An 18882-nucleotide genomic window follows, 5' to 3' on the forward strand; every position below is an offset into this window, starting at 1 on the left:
TTTCTGAACCTGCTTTCTGTGCAATGGGTAGAGTAACTTTCATTTCCCACAGGGCTGCAGGAATGAAGCTCTCAGCTCCAAACCTGGCATATACTAAGCACTTAAAAATGCTATTAACATAACCTCATAACCACAGAGAGCAACACTGAAGCAACCCGTAGCCTTGGCAATGGAAGCGGTAAATGTATTATTTGATAAATATAATACAATTTGTTGGAGTCCTATTACATTTCCTGCTTATCGATACTTCTGCTCATGTCCAATAAATAGGTAATAATAGTGTTTATGTCTTAAGGAAAATATGACAGTATAAACAAAGACACTATTACCGACATCACTGACGAGTCTTGGGTAGGAATGTCAACACTTTATGTGTAACTATTGGCCACGGTGAAGCCCCTCGGCTTAGCCGAGCTACTTTCATTCTCTGGTAAACTGGACCTGAGAAGACTACGACTAACACTGGACTCTGTTTCAGTCAGCGCTTCTCACTGCAACACGGACGACCTAACACCTCAGTAATCGACTGTAAGCGTGCTTTAGGAAAACACACTTGCGGCCATGGTAAATCTAAGTCAAAACCCCGGTCACAGGGTGCCTGGGTGGCTCAGTCAATTAAGCCTCTGCCTTCAGCTCAGGTCATGATCTCAGGATCCTGGGATCGAGCCCCGTATCAGGCTTTCTGCTCTGCAGGGAGCCTGCTTCTCCTCTCTCTCTGCCTGCCTCTCTGCTACTTGTGCTCTTTCTGTCAAATAAATAAATAAAATCTTAAAAAAAAAAAAGTACTCCCATCACTACCGACAAGCTAGATCTCCTCAGTGATAAGGTGGGTGAGGAAGGTGGCTGTCTTCCCAGTCCCCAGGCGTCTCTGACCAGTCAGAGCGCAGGGTCCATGCACTGGGGCTGGAGACCGGGACAAGCGCTCAGGTCCCAGCTTTTCTGCAGGCTCACGGCTCTGCAACGTTCAGAGAGTTACTAACTTGTCTGAGCTGCCATTTCTTCTTGTTGTGAAGCAGATCATAAAATGACGTGAGCGAGGTATTTACCAGAGTAACTGGGGCTAACAACACTTGCTAATATGACTACGTATTAGGCAGGTATCTATGTTTTTGAATTCTTCCAATTTATTTAAAAATCCTCTCGTTCTGCTAAAGAGAATGAGATGAGATCTCTTCCAGAACATCAGGGACCACCCCAGGGACATCTGTGTACCCTGCTGAGCTAACATTTAGTTAATCTACAGTCCCCACCACCCGTGCGTCTGAGATCACATACGTGGTGAAAGCTTCGTTTTGCTTTGCCCCAATGTAGTACGAGTAGAGGTTGAACATCCCGATCATGAAGGCCACAAACACCATGATGAAGATGACCATGAACTTGAAGATGTCCTTCACTGTTCGCCCCAGCGAGATCTGCAGAGGTCCGAAGCTCTCGTTGGCTGGTAAAATATAAGCTATTCTTGAGAAACTCAGAACTACGGCAATTGCATAAAGACCTTCAGATATGATTTGAGGATCAGAAGGGTCCCACTTGATCCTGGCTAGGAAAGAGGAAAGACAAGAGTTATCCTGAGTTTCCATAAGTTGTTTACTTAGGGAACTTCTTTTCTGTTAAAGAAACAGATTTACATTAGCAATCAAATATCTGATGGAAAGGTGATCTTTAAGGGTCGAGCATATTGAAGCTTCTGAATTATAAGAAGACGATTCTCCTGATTTGCTGGCAATTTTCCATTAAAATATAGCATCGCGGTTAAGAGCTCGAACTAGGTGGGGACTTGGTACCTGCAGAAATTCCTGTGTGTGTGTCTGTCTTTGTGTAAAACTGGTCCAGGTTCTTTAAGTTCTCCTAGTTTCATTTTCCCACCTTTAAAATGAGATACTCCCATTCTTCCTCTCTCATCTATTTGAAAATTCAATAAACCAACATATATTTGGCGTTCAGAACACACTTGGCACTACACAAGGGGTAGTACTTATTATTTAACTTTAAACTAAAATCCCACTGTAATGTAATCCAGGGCTTGCAAACTACTGGCCGGTACTCAGCCTACTAGAAACAATCTTTATTGGTTGCTCAAATAACTCTATTTTCCCATAAAAATATAGCCAGTATTCATTTTTTTCATTTTTCTGGCATTATTATATTAGGTCATTAAACCCAATGAAACCGTTATGAAGAAAACTGCAAAACAACGTGTAAGAAAGAGGAAAAACAGGATGATATTTGCTTATTTGCTGGGAAATGAAATCAAGAAGGGATACGAGAAAATTAGTCAAAGCACTTTCCTGTTTTATAGTAAGTCTTTAAGTACAATGTATAAAGAGATAGCTGTCACATTTAAAAATTCTGCATATTGAAAAAGTGTTGACTGTTAACATAAACATTAGAAAATACGGATAAAGAGATTTCCACATGATACAGCCAAGAAACGCACAGAGATGCCAGCTGAACGTTAACTGATTTCTTACCGGGCATTAGAAACAAGCATTCAAAAGGGATCTATCGTCCCTACCCCAGGGTTCTTCAAGGAGGGACTTCCCCTAAGCACCCCCCACATCTGTTTCCATCCCTGTCTCCCCTTCCTCTTGGGGGGAGGGGGAACACTTCCTGTGGCTGCTACCCCGGGAGGTGATAACTGAGCGTACTGAGCTCAGCTCCGTCCTCCTGTTCCGGAGATTCTCATCCGCTCCTCTGTGAAGGCATCTCACACCTGCTGCTCTGTCCACCGCTATCTGGAGACCCAAGGACGCATCGGCCTCGTTCTGGGGGCTCAGTACTAGCTTGTCCACCCTGAACTTGATCAGCACTAGAGGTTGGGATCTGGCCTCCTAGCTTTCTGTTTGTTTCCCCTCGAGTTCAAAGCCATGTGACTTACAAGGAGCCATCTGGGGATCCCACCGGTCCCTTGCGGCTGCATAGTTTAGTGCCTTAAATGGAAGGGATACTCACACGTGTGCTGTCTTGGAAAGACACACACACAAAAAAAAAATCAAAGACATAAGACAGGCATTCGCAATGGCAAAGCATCAACTGGTCCGAGAGAGAACACGACAGGGTTCTTGGGATCCAGCCAGAAGGAAGACGACAGGCAGGAGAGAGCACGCTCCTTCAGACAGACACTTCCAAAGAAGCCAGGAACTCTGTGAGAACTGAGTAGTGACCGAACTCCAACTGACTCGCTTTCATCAGAAATCTGTGCATTTTTATTAACTGACATTGACTGTGCACTCCAAACTCACCCAAATTGTAATATTTCACATTGTCTCCCAATGTGACTTTGGTCAAGTCCTTCAGAGTATCATTTGCATCAATGATGCGCTGGGCTTTGGAAGCATGCCAAAATGCCATGAATCTTGCAATGAACGATGCCGCAAAGATGGCCAACATACCAAAGTCAAGCATGTTCCACAACTCAAACAAGTACTCCTTGGGGCCTTCTGTCCAAATCTCTTTACATTCGGCCCATATCATGCCTGCGTTAGAAAGGGGTGAAAATAGATCCAATTCAATTTCAGTCCAGGCTTAGCTCTTCCATAAAACAAAATAAGTTTGAACGGTCTCAGCCTCCCATTCGAAACCCTCCAAAACCGGGCCACAGGCCACCCGTCCGACCTGCCTCCCGCGTCCCCACGGGTCTCCATCCGGCCATCACAGCGGATGGCTAGAAGACGAGCGGACAGAGCTCGAGAGTGCTCTAACAACCATCTTCACTCCTTCACGACTTGAGTAGCCCCACACCCAGCATGCAGCCCAACTCGGGTGTGAACTCACAACCTTGAGATCAAGACCTGAGCTGATGTCCAGCGTCAGGCGCGTCAGCAACGGAGCCACCCAGGCCCCATCAAACAACGATCTTTAATCCGTTGATTCTACACATATAATCGTATTTAAAGATGTTCGGGGGCACCCGCAGGGGAGATACGCTGACTGCCTGCTTGGTGGGGAGTCTGCTTCTCCCTCTGCCTCTCCCCCAGCTTGAGCCCACTCAGGCTCTCTCCCTCTCAAATAAATAAATAAAATCTTAAAAAAAAAAAAAATCTAAATAAATAAATAAATAAATGAAAATTAAAAACATCTAAGCTGGACACTTTGAGCCACTCAGGCGCCCCTAAAAGTAATGTATGACTCTTAATGAAAAGCTTAATAATCATAATTATCAGGAATGTATTAAACATACATTTCTATGTGCCAAGCACTGTTAGGGGCCGTGTGTATACCAACACACACGCAAAGCCGGCACATGGGCAGTTAGCTTGATGACATACAGGCCGCGTCCGAGGGACGGTTCTTATTTTACATAAACGCTCAGTGAAATGTCACACTTGTCCTAGTTCAGTGGTATCTGGTCAATGCCAGTCATATCTCCAAAGAACTCCCGACAGATCAGGCTCTGCTTCCTCCTCTCAGGCGATGAGGTGCTGGGCCTCCCAGTATTTCGTGGACATCTTCTCCGGAAAACCCCACCAGCGCTCCAAGGGCACCCACAACCCGGACCTGCTCCTCAGCTTCCCCTGCCTCATCTCCGCCCCTGGAGCGCAGCCGCCACGCAGCATCCCAGGTGCGGTCCACGTGGCCCCTCTGTGCGCAGTGAAGCCCCCACCAGACCCGCTGCTACAAGGCCGAGTCCCCGCCCTCAGCCCACTCGGTGGGGAGGTGGCCGCGGTGCTCCCCCACCTCCAGATTCATCCGCCTCTCGGTGGCTGTGACCTCGCTAAGTCCCCCGCGCTGAAAGCCACGAGGGCCACCTCACCACCCCCCCTACCGCCCCCTACCTTCGAGGCACCTGCGCTCCAGCGGGGGGATGGGTGGGGGTAGGTACGCAGCTCCGCGGGGAGGGAGGGCACGGCTCCAGACATGCACCTGCGCTCTGGGGCTTGGGGGGTGCTAGCGCTGGGAGGGTGGGCTGTGAGGGTGGGAGGGCTCCTCTGGGACACACATCTGAGCTCCAGCGCGGCCACCTGACCTTTCAGCTGTGCCAGGGGCCATCCTAGCTCCACAGCTTCCCATGCAACCTTTCTAGGACTTGTAATGTCTTTAGTCCCCCAACACTCAGTCTGGTGACACTGCCGTATCTCCAAAGTCTTAGATGGAAGGTACTGTCCAGGGAGGCCTGCTCTACCCTGCCTACACCCTCCTCATTCAGACCTAGATGCCCCGTCTGTGTATGCCCATGTTCCCCTAACACCACCTCAGGTAGTTGTCACGTGGGTTTCAGCGATGAATTTACATATCGACCTGACCCCCGTTAACTTCCGTCCTGCAAGGCACTCTCTAGTCACCTGGGGACCCTCCTTACCTAACAAAGCAGCCACCTAACTACTGAATTGTTTCATTCACAAACATCCGATTGAAATACCTTCTCCTTTGCATTATATTTAACAACAAGTACGATTGATTCCAACAACAAGCAGCGCAGTACCTAAGACTTCTCTCTGCTTCGTGACCGGGTGGGGGGTCTCAGACAAACACTAGGACACAGACGTCAGTGTCATGTTACAGACTGCTGAACTGTGGGATCTGATGTATGGAAAGTGCTTCCAGCAGGTCTGTACATAATAGCTGTTCAATAAATCCGATTACTAAATCTCAACATAAAACCATGCGGCTGTTTTTAAATGCGAAGTCCCAGCTCTCCCAAAATACCAACAGCATTACTTCTTCCCTGGCCAGATTTCTATCCTACTGTTTTTTTCCGGGTTTTTCTTGGAAACTTAAGGAGCCTCTGGTGTATGAGAAGACTGTGCCCCTGGTAATGACCGCAGGATAACCACACTCAGACAACACACAGGAAATCCTGGTGTGTGGTGGCCTGTGTCACACAGGGTGCGTCTGTGCACCTGACGTGCGAAGGGATCAGCCTCTGCCAAGGCCACGCGCCCACACAGACGACGACCCGTCTTCACCTACGACCCAGGAGATAATAAGCATCTCCATCCACGAGAAGCAGGAGGTCTTCATCCTGAACAGCTGTTTCGCATTATCCGTGCTGGTCTCATTGGGACGGAGTGTGGTGCCTTCGAATCTGTCAGCCGCGTTCATGACGAGCAATCCCAGGAAGATGGTGAAGGAGGCAGCATGTGCCACGAACTTCATGAACGGTCCCCGCATAATCTTCGCCATCTGCCACAACGCACAGCGAAAGAGAATCTTAGCTTTGTTTCCTTCACTTGGCCAAACACACATGCATACACCTGAGAATCAGTATCTGTGCATCCCAGGGCTCTCCTAAGACAATCGTGTGTATTTATAGAACCGGTGAACGGATACAAATCCTTTACGCTGTTTGAAAATGCTGGTCCCACCCCTCATCTATGTAGGCTGATGCTTTGGATTTATAATTCAGTGAGTTCACTTTCCTCTTAATGGATACTTAAGTTCTTAAAATACTACGTAACTCTGACAGAATATTTTACAACCAAGGACAGAGCATAGTGCATCACTGCTCACGAACACCAGACTCATTCCATGGGTCTGGGGTGTCGAGGAACAGCAGTGACGGTCAGGAGCGGAATTGGCTTGGTGCTGGCCCATGTCTGTCCTGCCTGCTGTCCTCACGGGCGGCTGTCAGCGGCCGGGGCAGGCGCTGGGGAGGCTGTGGGGCAGGCGCTGGGGAGGCCCGAAGAAGCAGCCTGAGCACCAGGACCCCTAAGGCAGGCAGCTCCCATGAGGTACTCGGAACAAGGTCCCGGAACGAGGCTGGATTTAAAGCCCAACAAGGGAACTTTAGGTCCAGGTTCACTCCCTCATGAGCTGAGTGGCAGCGAGTGAACGTCCTAAATGATGTGAAAATCAGGCTCTTTGTGGGAAGCACGGAGGCAGCCGGAGCTCCTGGGGTCCCAGCACAGGATGAGTCTGTGTGGGCAATATACAAATCCTTGGGGCCAGGGGGACGATTTGGGTCCGGGATGAGTCTCCAGGGTTCTGCACCCCCCCCCCCAATGCTAAACAACTCAGTATGTATGTGTGGTTTTCTGAGGAGACGGCTTATGGTTTGCCACAGATTTTCAATTGAATGTGTTACAACAGAAAAGTGTGTAGTTTATAGCACCGCCAACACCTGGTTAGCACGCTTCTGTGCCAGGTATGATCCCAGTGTTGGACTCTGTCCACTCGCGTCACCGTGACCACAGTCTGAGGGCAGGTGCCACTAAACGTGTGTAGACGATGAAGAACCAGAGGATGGGAGGTCCAGAAACTGGCCGAGATGTCACACCGCTCCTGAGCAATGGGACTGGAATCCGAAAGCAGGCATTGCTGCTCACAGTTAATGCTTCTATGTGGTTTACAAACAATTGCCTTGTTTTTTTCATTAAAGTAGACAGAGGGGCGCCTGGGTGGCTCAGTGGGTTAAAGCCTCTGCCTTATGCTCAGGTCACGATCTCAGGCCCTGGATCGAGCCCCGCATCAGGCTCTCCACCCAGCAGGGAGCCTACTTCCCCCTCTCTCTGCCTGCCTCTCTGCCTACTTGTGATCTCTGTCAGATAAATAAATAAAATCTTTTTTAAAAAATAAATGAAGTTTCTTTGAGGGAAAGAAAAGAAAGTACTTCTCCTATGGGAAAAAAGCTAAATGCTGTGGCAATGTTCTCTGTTCCTACAGACCTTACTTGTCCATGTTTTCCAAAATCATAAATGTTAAAGCTGAAATACATCATAGTTGAGTCTCTTCTCTCTTTTTTAAAAAATATTTTATTTATTTGTTTGAGAGAAAGAGCACGAGAGAGCATGTGAGTGAGGATGAGCGGGGGGGTGGGGCAGAGGGGGAAGCAGGTTCCCCGTGAGCAGGGAGTCCGACATGGGGCTCGATCCCAGGACCCTGAGGTCATGACCTGAGCCCAAGGCAGATGCTTCACTGACTGAACCACCAGGCACCCTAGTCTCTTCTCTCTTGATACTGAGAATCTTACTCCAGGCAGATTGTGAGGGTGGGTGTGAGTTCAAGTATTATCTCTGTCTGTCTGTCCAGACCTGGTTTGGTAGCTTTAGGCCAACGGATCCACAGAATTAGGTACACCTAGACAGATGGCAGAGCCAATGCAAAGTTCCTTGTAAAAATCTGCCATAAAAGTGTCTAAAAATCATACTTCCGTAAGAAGGCTCATTAGCTTGAATCAAAGAGTATTATTATTTTTTTTTTTGGTGTTTTTAGAGATCCTGTTCAGACGGAGCCTCATAAGGGTAGACCGAGAACACGTGTGTGACAAGGTAGGTTTGATTTTCTTTTGCCTCTGGTCCTGAACTACGTTTCTATAAAAATGTGAACTCTTTAAAGGTTGGGGATAAAAATGGGGTTGAGAGCAAAGCTGCCCACAGTGGGGGGGTGGGGCGCAGGGCACAGGGCTCTGGGACAGGAGCTGGACTGTCCTGTCCCTCAGGGCAGAACGGCTCCTCTGGCCGGTGTGGTCCCTCTTGGTTGGACTCAGGAAAGGGAGAGGAGAATCAAACCAGGCACCTTTGCTGCCTATGAAACGTGCTAGTTTAGAGGCAAAAAAAAAAAAGCAAACAAATACAAAACAAATAAGAATTTGATTGGCAGGAAACTGAAATGGTGTGTTTGGATGTTCATAACCCTCTATTTCTTTTCTTTCTTTTTAAGATTTGTTTAATTAGAGACAGAGAAAGAGTGCAAGTGGGGAGAGGAGAAGAGGGAGAGAATGTCCAGCAGGCTCGCGGCTGAGCCCCACGGGCGCGATCTCACCACCCTGAGATTGCAACCTGAGTGCAAACCAAGAGTCGGATGCCCAGCCAACTGAGCCACCCCGCTCCCCCATGCCCTCTGTTTCTTACTATAGATCATTGAGAGTGGTGTGTCTCTTTAAACTAAGGGAGATTTTGGCACCATTCAGTGGATTTTAGGAATTGAAATGAGTTACCCATTTTAGTAAAATCTGTCATCTATACCTGCTCAGCTGTAAACAGATTTCTAAAAAAAAGAAACTGTAAAGAAGGTAACTAACACACCTGACCCTTTCCTGAGGGTAATTGCTGGAAGAGATACTTGGCTTTGGATATTGTATATTATACTTTTCTCCAGTATCTACAGACAACGAAACACCTAACTGCCAGGCGCCCACAGCAACAGAAAAGGCTGAAGCAATGGCTGAGTGACCTGTCGCCCAGCATAATACCCTCTAGCTCCGGCCATGTCGCTGCGAATGGCAAGGCTCTTCCTGATGGCTGCATGGTACCCATCCCACCGTAAGCAGGACAAGTCAGCCAGAGGACGACAAATACCACGTGGTCTCACCCAGACGTGGAATTTAAGAAACAAAACAGATGAAAACAGGGAAAGGAGGGAAAATAAAATAGGATGAAATCAGAGAGGGGGACAAACCATAAAAGACCCTTAATTGTAGGAAACAAACTGAGGGTTGCTGGGAGGGAAGAGGTGGGGGAGGGGGTGGCTGGGGGACGGGTATTAAGAAGGGCGTGGGGTGTGATGACCCCAGGGGTCGTATCCAAGTGATGAATCACTGACTTCTACCTCTGAAACCAATAATAAGCTCTATGTTAATTAATTACATTTAAATAAAACATTTTTTAAAAAGGTTGACGCTAGCTTAAGCTAAAATAACTTGACGTCACGACATGACCTCTTTTTATTGTAATGAGCATAAAACTATTTGGGTTATGGTGGGAAAAGAAAACAAGTAAAGAAAAAACTTTCTGCAAGAAGAAATCAGACTTGAGGAAAGAAAACCAACCTTACACGGACACACGGATGCTGTCAAGGTGCACAGCCTATGGGCTGATCTGGCTTGATTCTCATGGGTGTGCTAGAAACTGCTTAGTATTGAAAGTAGTATGTTTTTTTTTTCCTAAAGGAGCTCCACGCCCAGTGCAGGGCTTGAACTCACGCCCCTAAGATCATGACCTGAGCTGAAATCCAGAGTTGGATACTTAACCCACTGAGCCACCCGGGTGCCCCTAGTATTTAAAACAGTATTTTAAATAAAAGCATTAATACAGCTTAAGCAAATATTCCCCCATAACCTGTAAATGTTTATGTTCATTGTTAAGGGGAAGACTGTGAAAACCAACTTGTTCATCATGCTTCAAAGGCTAAATAACGGGCAGGAAAACAGACTTTGGTTTGAAAAAAAACACCTCAACAGTGTCCTTTAATTTGATTATTTGCCTCAGGGCTCATAAATGAGGATGGAGAGCAGATGCCAAAGAAGAAACATGACCAGGGAAGAAGAAATAGTAAAGGAAATCGGGTTAATGAGGATTCAGTCAAAATCTAAGAAACTGTAAGAACTGACAACAATAGTTTCTTGTCCAAACACGCAGCCTTCCGGAAGGTGTCAGGTGCTGGAACCCCCAGGATGTGGATGGAGACAGTCACTCCGTTCGGAAAGATACTACAACTGAGCTGACCACAGAGTCATCGGGGAATGAGGGTGATTCCGGGCACCCCCGCCGCCCCCCACTCAGTTCAGCTGCAAATCTCAGGACCCTCGGGAAATGCAAGGGACGAAGAGAAATCTGTCATCTCTATGACAAAGGGAAGAGCAGAAAAATTACAGCTTTCTAGAAAATCTGTGTTACTGATTTCTCATTCTAGTAAATCTCTTTCTTTTCATCATTTATGTTTTACTTATAACTTGGAACGCCTGGGTGGCTCAGTGGGTTAAGCCTCTGCCTTCGGCTTGGGTCATGATCCCAGGATCCTGGGATCAAGCCCCGCATCTGGCTCTCTTCTCTGCGGGGAGCCTGCTTCCTCCCTCTCTTTCTGCCTGCCTCTCTGCCTACTTGTGATATCTGCCAAATAAATAAATAAAATATCAAGAAAAATTAAAATAAATAAAATAAATAAAAGCTCAACTTGGGGGCCTTCTATGTTTTAAGGGAAATGACAGATTTTGCCCCCAGGAAGAATCTGTTTCCAGCAGTTCCCATTGTGGCACTGGAAGGAACCTGGTCACTCCCCCTGTGCAGGAAGCTCACTTGGAAAGGTCTCTGAGAGCTAACGCAGCGACTGTGTGACTAAGTAACAAGAAGACATCACACTGGCCATGGAGACACAGGTGTTTGGATCCACCTGCTGCCGGTGTCTGAAAACGAGCTCGCCATGTCAAGAACAGCGAGGATTCGACTGACATGGACGGCCCGAGAGACGTCTTAGCCACAGAGCTGTGGAATTATTAGTCTGACTCTCAGAGCTGAGACTTAGCCATTCCAGAAATGTGGCTTCAAAAACACGAGTAAGGCTGTTGTTAACGCAGGACAGAATCCTGTGCCTGTTCCCGCACGACGACAGGGCAACTGTGTTCCAGACCGAACTGTCACACTCAGGAAAGGGGGTCCACTCCAACATGGGCTTTCCACCAAAGTCTGGGCAGATGGATTTTGCTGTCCTGTTAGAGTGTATTCTGTCCCTAAAACAAATATTCTTCGCTGCCACAAGTGTCACATTAGTGTTTGTCTGATTGTTCTTTATTTAAAATAAGATTTATCTGGTCATGGTAACCAAAATAAACACAAGAAAAAGAACTTTCATCTCAAACTTTGCCAGCAGAGGAATAAAAGACAAGAAAAGTATCTTTTAGGATTGTATTTGAGATAGCTGCACATGCATACTATGACCCCATTAAATTTAATAGCAATGTATGAACCGACGTGCCTCCAGAGGAGATGGAAAGGAAATCCACTCAACAGTGACTCGGTCTTCTTTCTCGATCCAGCTGTGGTGGGATTACAGGTTAATTTTCTATCACTTTCCCCCTCTATCTCCTATAGCAAATAGATGTTATTTTTGTAATATCAAAAACATTAATATTATTTCAGCCCAGCTGTGGCTTCCATGAGATTTTCTTGTAGGGGAGGCTGGCCCGGACCTGCACAGTGGGACAGATCTGCGAGGGACGGCGCACGGGCAGGCTTCGCAGACATACCTTGCTGCACGGGGCAAACCAGTAGATGAGGGCCAGGAAGGGCAATCCCACGGCCACCGCGAGGACCACCAGAAACTTCACCGCCATCGTCTGCTGCCGTAGACCGGACAGGTTCTCGTACCAGATGGACAGAAGCTGCTGCTGACAGTTTGGATGAGCTACAAACTAGCAGGGGAGACAGCGTGGTTAGAGAAAAGTTCAGGAGCCCCTTTCCTGTGTTCTAGTATTGCGTTCTGTGATCTCCTGTGAAAAATACCGTTGGAGAAAGAATAAACGTGAAGCACCCAGTTAACAGGCATCAAACAAGGCAGCAGGAGGTTCTAATAGGTATTACGTCAATTTGAAGATTCCAATTTATCAAACTCTTTCTTTATGACTAACGGGCTTTCTTTGGAAGCACAGGAAAAACTTGGAAATTTCATATTATAAAAAGATTCATCGACGCTGTGCACAAGGACTCTTACATGTCTTTTCCCATCTTGAAAGAGTGATGCCAAGATCTTACTGGCCCAGATGTTTAAATACTGTTATTTATTTGTTTAAATCCTTTTTGTTAAAAAGCACACCACAGGGCACCTGGGCGGCTGCCTTCGGCTCAGGAGATGATCGCAGGGTCCTGGCTTCCAGTCTGGCTCAGCAGGGAGCCTGCTTATCACTCTGCCTCCGCTGCTGCCCCTGCTCGTACTCTCTCTTTCTCTCTCTCTCTCTCAAATACATAAATAAAATCTTTTAAAAAGTAAAAATAAGAGAGCAGGCCACCTTTTCCACACTGACCTACAGGGCTACACCTGTTTACCCCCACTGGTATATGGGTCTGTTTCTGGACTATGTATTCTATACCGTTGATGTATTTTTATTCCTGTGCCATAAACTCTCTCAATTGAGAAAACTTTATAATTAAATTCTACTTGTTATCTTTCAGAATTTTTTTCTCACATATTTATTTTTATAAATGAATGCCACATATGACAGAAGGCAACATTATGTGATAGACAAAAAACAATAATGTGAAATAAAAATTGATTTAAAAAAATTGAAAAGTTAGATAAAGGAACTACTGACACTTAAGGATGATTAACCTTGAAGGTAATTAAAACATGATACAATGTTTATCTTCTCAGAATGGTAAGGTTTAACAACACACATCTTGAGTATAAAAAAAATAAGCCTTCTGATACACCACCGGCATGTATATAAACTGGCACACTTTCTGTGAAGGGAAACTTAGCAAATATTTTGAATTAACAAAAACCTGAAAGAAAAAAATAAACTCTCTGATAATAAGCTGATTAAAGGGAACCATAATATATCAACACAGCCTTTGAAAAGATGAGATGGATGTTTATTGACTGAGATGTGAAGATGTCCAAGACACAAATTTGTGGAGAGAAATATAATAGGGATTAACTACTCTCCATTAAGAATTGGGAATATAGAGGGGTGCCTGGTGGGTTCAGTCCCTGCAACACGTGACTGTTGATCTTGGGGCCATTAGTTCAAGTACTATAGTAGGTATAGAAATTACTTAAAAGTAAAATCCTAAAAAAAAAAAAGTTGTGAAGGGAAAAAGGGTGCATGTCTATACTTCTTTACCATAAGCATGTATGACTTTTATTAGACTACTTTATTATGTAATAAAAAATCCATACAGACTTTTTTTATAGAATTTATCCTTAAAAACTGACTTTTTAAAGATATTTAACTTAAGAAAGCAATCACAAATGTGGGCACTCCATTAAGACCAAGACTGAACGTACCCCACAAGTAACATTGGAAGGATGGAGGGCTTAGGTCCTGGAACACATCAACAGATGGGAAATGGAACTGGTTCTCAAGCACTGATGTTCCTCCATATAACCAATACCTTATAATCCGGACACACACAATCATTTTTATTTCATTGGTTAAGTAAAAGGAAAGCAGCAATCATGACATAAATAAGTCTAGATTTCATAGACGGGCATGTACAGTAGGTTCAATGACTCACAGCTAGGCTCTTTGGATTACAGAGGACTTCCCCTGTGCACCTATAGATTAGAAAAACTCAGCCCTTCATCCTGACCCAGCACCAAGGAAAATGGAAATGGTGTAAATGTGGCATCAGGCCTGATCTTACTTTTTTTACTTCGTATTTAATGGCAAGTTTTAAGCGGCTGAGATTTGGACGAGCGTGATCTCCCCCACTGTGGCACACATCAGCGTCCCCATTCAGGATGGCCTCTACTTCTTCCGTATTTCTGCACAGATCAAGGAGTCCAACGACAAAGTCTTTGCACTGCATTGACAGCTTTTTGTAGTCATTCTAGGACAGACAAAGCAGAACAAATATCAGTAACAGAGAAGTAGCACATGTGCTGTGCTACCGACTGGAATTTATCAGGGACTTGACTGTGTGTAGAGAAAACAAATGGGAAAATTCTATCTTTATTTAGGTTTACTGTTCTTTTAATGTGCATTAATTGCTGTGCTGCTGAGTAATTTCTGAACTATCTTATCATCATAAAGATCTTCTTCGTATCCAAAGAAAGGAGATTTTTAAAACATAATCCAAGCTATGGAAAAGTCATGTACTCGGCCAAACTCTGTGCGGGGGGGGTGGGGGGGGTGGGGGGGTGGTCAGGAAAGATACAAAGTAAGCAACTTCCCACCAGCCTGATCATACTACTTTGCATACATAGTATCTCTTATGTTCACACAAGGACATAACCCACATCTGAAAGATCTTTGGAAGATCTTGTAAACCCGGTTGGTAAACTTGAGAAACACAGGACATTTGGACAGGCTCCAGAGAAAAACAAATATATGTGATTTATCTATTTAATACATTGTTACTGAGGAACTAAACCAAAATCAGGGTCAAAAGACAAGATCTAATACAAACTCTGAAAATCAAGATTCTTTTCTTTGGAGAAAAGGAAATTTAAGAATATTTTTTGTTTTAATTTATTGCTGATGGCCTAATATTATGTTGGGAAGATTTAAAAAGTTTAGATAATATTCAAATGTCAAAAATTCATATCTTGAAAACATACTCAACATTACTATTCATCAGAGAAATGCAAGTCAAAACCACAATGAGACACCACCTTACATCTGTGAGAATGGCTAAAACCACAAAACCAAGAAACAATGTGTTGCCAAGAATGTAGAAAAAAGGGAACTTGCATGCACTGTTGGCAATGTTGGGAATACAAATTGGTACAGATGCTATGGAAAACAGTCTGCAGGCTTCTCAAAAACGTAAGGGACTCCTGGGGGGCTCAGTGGGTTAAGGGAGCGATTCTTGGTTTTAGCTCAGGTCATGATTTCAGGGTCATGGGATCAAGCCCCTTGTCAGGCTCTGAGCTCAGAGGGAGTCTGCTTGAAATTCTCTCCCTCTGCTCTTCCCCCTGCTCTAACATGTGTGTGCATGCCCCCCCAACATAAAGAAATAATTCTTTAAAAAAAAATTAAAAATAGAAATACCATAGGATCTAGTAATGCCACTACCGGATGTTTACCCAAAGAAAAGCAAATACAGTAATTTGAAAAGATATGTGCACCCCTTGATTTTAGCAGTGTTATTTACAGGAGTTATTTACAGTGTATAAGTGGGGTAAGTGCCCACGAGTGGTGAATGGATGAAGAAGGGGTGTCTATACCCCCCATGGAATATTACTCTGCCATGAAAAAGAATGAGATCTCGCCATTTAGGGTATTCCACTAAATAAGTCTGACGGTGAAAGACAAACACTCATATGTTAAATCTAAGAGTCAAAACAAGCAGAAACAGACCCATCAAAAGAGAACAGACTGGCGATCACCAGAGGAGAGAGGGCAGAGGCTGGGCAAAACGGGGGCAGGGGACTGGAGGTCAGGCTTCCAGCTCCGGAACGAACAGTTCACGGGAGGAAGAGCACAGCACAGGGAGCGCAGTCAGTGTTGTGCAATAACGTTGTGCGGTGACAGATGGCAGTAGGAGGCGTGGACTTGCCCAACCACTGTGTGGCACGCCTAAGACTAATGCGACACTGACTGTCAACGACACCTCAATTAAAAAAAAAACTAAATTCATATACACTGACATCTGCATTCAGGTCTTCCTAATACTTCCTCCCTATTTTTTCTCTTCCTTGAAATGAGACCATTTATAGCCCCATGTTCCTCAAGAAAACCTACTAACTCAGGCTTGTTGCCCTGCAAATGGATCCCATCTTCTCCCGTAATCTTCACAGTCGTCTCATTTACTTCGGTTAGATAATGTGTCCAAGATACTGCAGACACTTAGTATCAAAATCAGGCTTTAACTCCTGCTCTGTTTGGCCCCAAACCCCCTGCCTTGAAGAATTCTGCCACTTTGTCTCTTGTTTGTAGAAGGCGTTTCTGTTTTGATCTTTGAAGATGTGGGAAGCAAGGAAGGCGAATACAACTCCCATCTTGCACTCAAAGCTCTGAGGTCCCCTGACGTCCCACAGCCTGAGTGGCAGAGTTTACTGTTGGAGCCACAGCTTTGCTGCTTGTCTCCTTCATCCTGAAACCACCAGTGTGCCTGGGACGGACAGACCCCTAAGAACCAGGAGAGGAAGACGCTGGACTACGAGTGGCGCCGGATGTTAGTCAGCAGGTAATATTTGGGGGAAGTCTGCACGTGCGAGGCAGCTCCTCGAGCTCCTGTCTGGGAACCCTGCCAAGCAGCTTCCTTTCCAGGTTAGTGACATCTACACATGACACGTTGCTAACCGCAGGTGTGGACGGGCTCTCTAAGGGCAGCTTGATACAACGAACTATGCTTAACTGAGAATGGCTTGTGCTACTTCCAAACTGTCTGACTACCAGGTCAGAGAGTATATGAAGTCACAAGGAAACAGCTTTACCCCTTTCGTGCAATAGTCAGTCAGGGCCCTGGGGACAGATTAGGAAGGACGCAAGCGCTTATGTTTCCCAGACCCACTACCAAGTAGAGTGGCTAGGGGCTGGGGCTTTTATACTTGAATAAACCTGTAATCAAACCACAGATCCTCCTTTGTTAGCTGGTGACCTCAGATAGGGTAGAACCATTCTACGAAGTATGTGCTACTATTATTCCCGTTTTACGAATAAGAAAACCGAGGTTTGGTGAGATTAAACAAGTGCTCAACTACATGTGCTAAGTGCTTAGCTTGGTGTTCAGCATTTAGCAAGCATTCGGGAAAACACAGTTATTTTATTTCATTTCATCAAAGGAAAGATCTGGGACACCTGCGTGGCTCTGTTGGTTAAGAATCTGACACTTGGTTTTGGCTCAGGTCATGATCCCAGGGTCCTTGGATGGAGTCCCACATTCAGGATCCCTGCTCAGCGGGGAGTCTGCTTCTCACTCTCCCTCTGTCCCAGCTCCTGCTTGTGCTCTCTCTCTCTCAAATAAATAGATAAAATATTTTTTTAAAAAGAAGGCACTATGCAGGCATCAAAAAAAAATAAAATGAAATCTTGCCATTTATGAAAATGTGGATGGAACTAAGGGTATCATGCTAAGCAAAATAAGTCAATCAGAGAAAGACAATTATCATATGTTCTCTCTGATATGAGGAATTTGAAAGGCAGGGTGGGGGGTCGTGGGGGGAAGGGAGGGAAAAATAAAACAAGATGAAACCAGAGAGGGAGACAAACCATAAGAGACTCTTAATCTCATGAAACAAACTGAGGGTTGCTGGGGATGGGGGGTTAGGGAGAGGGTGGCCGGGTGATGGACACTGGGGAGGGCTGTGCTACGGTGAGTGCTATGAAGTGTGTAAGACTGATGATTCACAGACCTGTACCCCTGGGGTAAATAGTACACTCTATGTTAATAAAAAAAATTTTTTTTAATTAAAAAAGACAAGATCTGAAAAGAGCCTTCCCTGACATTTGCAAATACCCATGCGGCTGCAGGTAAACGTCAGTGCATCTAGTGTATCTCACAGGTAGCCCTCAGTTCCTGGATGAACTCCTCGTCCTCTTAAAGACAAACATGTAAGGCTCAAAATCGATGCTATCTAGAATTTCAAGCACCGCGGGTACAATCAGACATTTAAAAGCAGAGTGTGGGGCAGCGCAGTTCAGGAGGAAGCGTGTCTGCTGGAAAGTTGCATGTGAGAGCTCCGTGCTCTTTGTTTACGACCAGCTGAAAAGCCGCGTGTGAGAGCTCTAAAGGGTCACTGCTAATTCTCAATCACACGAACAAAGCATTTTTTTTTTTTTAAAGAGAGAGTAAGACCACAGGAATCCATTGACATGTGTTCTCATATTTTAAGTTCTCTCAGACTGACAGGTAAGGTCACCGGCCGCTGACCATTAGCTGGATGCAGCTGTGACTGCGGTTCCTCAAAAGGGACAGTGAAGCTGGCAGCTGCGTTAACGCTGGGTCACCCCACACATTAGCAAATTAGAACTGAGCGTCTGCCGGACAACCTCCGAGCTGGGAAGAGGTGACCGGCGGGAGCTGGGCTGGGTACCGGGCTCTCACCCTCTCTGAACGTGGCACAAGCAACAAGACTCCTCCATGTTCCTTTTGCATGAGGACTACTTTCGCAGAAACAAGCTTCTGTTTTTGCTCTGATCTTGCCTGACGTAGCTGTTCCCTGCCCGGCATCCCCGAACCCCATGCATTCTGCCCGAAACAGCTGAAATGCCATGGGACCCTCCCTGCCCTGGGAACCCGTCTGAGCTAAACGCTGCTCACCCCGGCTAGCGGAGCTCATCCCCGCCTCCCACTTCTCTCTGAACTGTACCTATTTCTCTGCACCCCAGGTCACGCCATGACTTCCTCCCCCTCACTTGTCTCTCTGGCCTCAGCAGCACCTTCCGCCGTGCTCTGAACGCAGACGCGTCCCCCGGGAGACAGAGCCCAGCTGGAGCACAGCGTGCCTGTGCCCGGAGCCCAGCTCCGCCAATCCCCCATCGTTGGTCAGGAGCCTCCACCACCTTTCTGTGCCCCCATCCCTTCCTCTGAGAAGCAGCCAGTATCCTGTCAAGGCTGTGATGAG

At 45.9% G+C, this 18882-nt stretch overlaps 1 protein-coding gene across 2 annotated transcripts in view; it reads right to left on the minus strand.

The window, feature by feature from the left end:
* Positions 1–18882, minus strand: part of TRPC6 (transient receptor potential cation channel subfamily C member 6) — a 103593-nt gene that overhangs the window by 12999 nt on the left and 71712 nt on the right. Inside the window, exons 3-7 of one of the 2 annotated variants that reach the window (XM_045077477.1) lie at positions 14016–14201; positions 11900–12064; positions 5907–6123; positions 3393–3476; positions 1276–1540 (exon numbers count right to left, since the gene is read on the minus strand). In XM_045077477.1, the coding sequence (XP_044933412.1) occupies positions 1276–1540; positions 3393–3476; positions 5907–6123; positions 11900–12064; positions 14016–14201 (917 nt within the window). Of the gene's footprint in view, positions 1–1275; positions 1541–3242; positions 3477–5906; positions 6124–11899; positions 12065–14015; positions 14202–18882 lie in introns of both variants that reach the window. The other variant, XM_045077476.1, reaches the window with a different exon arrangement.

This window comes from Mustela putorius, unplaced genomic scaffold (assembly GCF_011764305.1).
Source record: "Mustela putorius furo isolate JIRA1106 unplaced genomic scaffold, ASM1176430v1.1 tig00000198_pilon_pilon_pilon, whole genome shotgun sequence".
In the NCBI taxonomy this organism is placed as follows: Eukaryota; Metazoa; Chordata; class Mammalia; order Carnivora; family Mustelidae; genus Mustela; species Mustela putorius.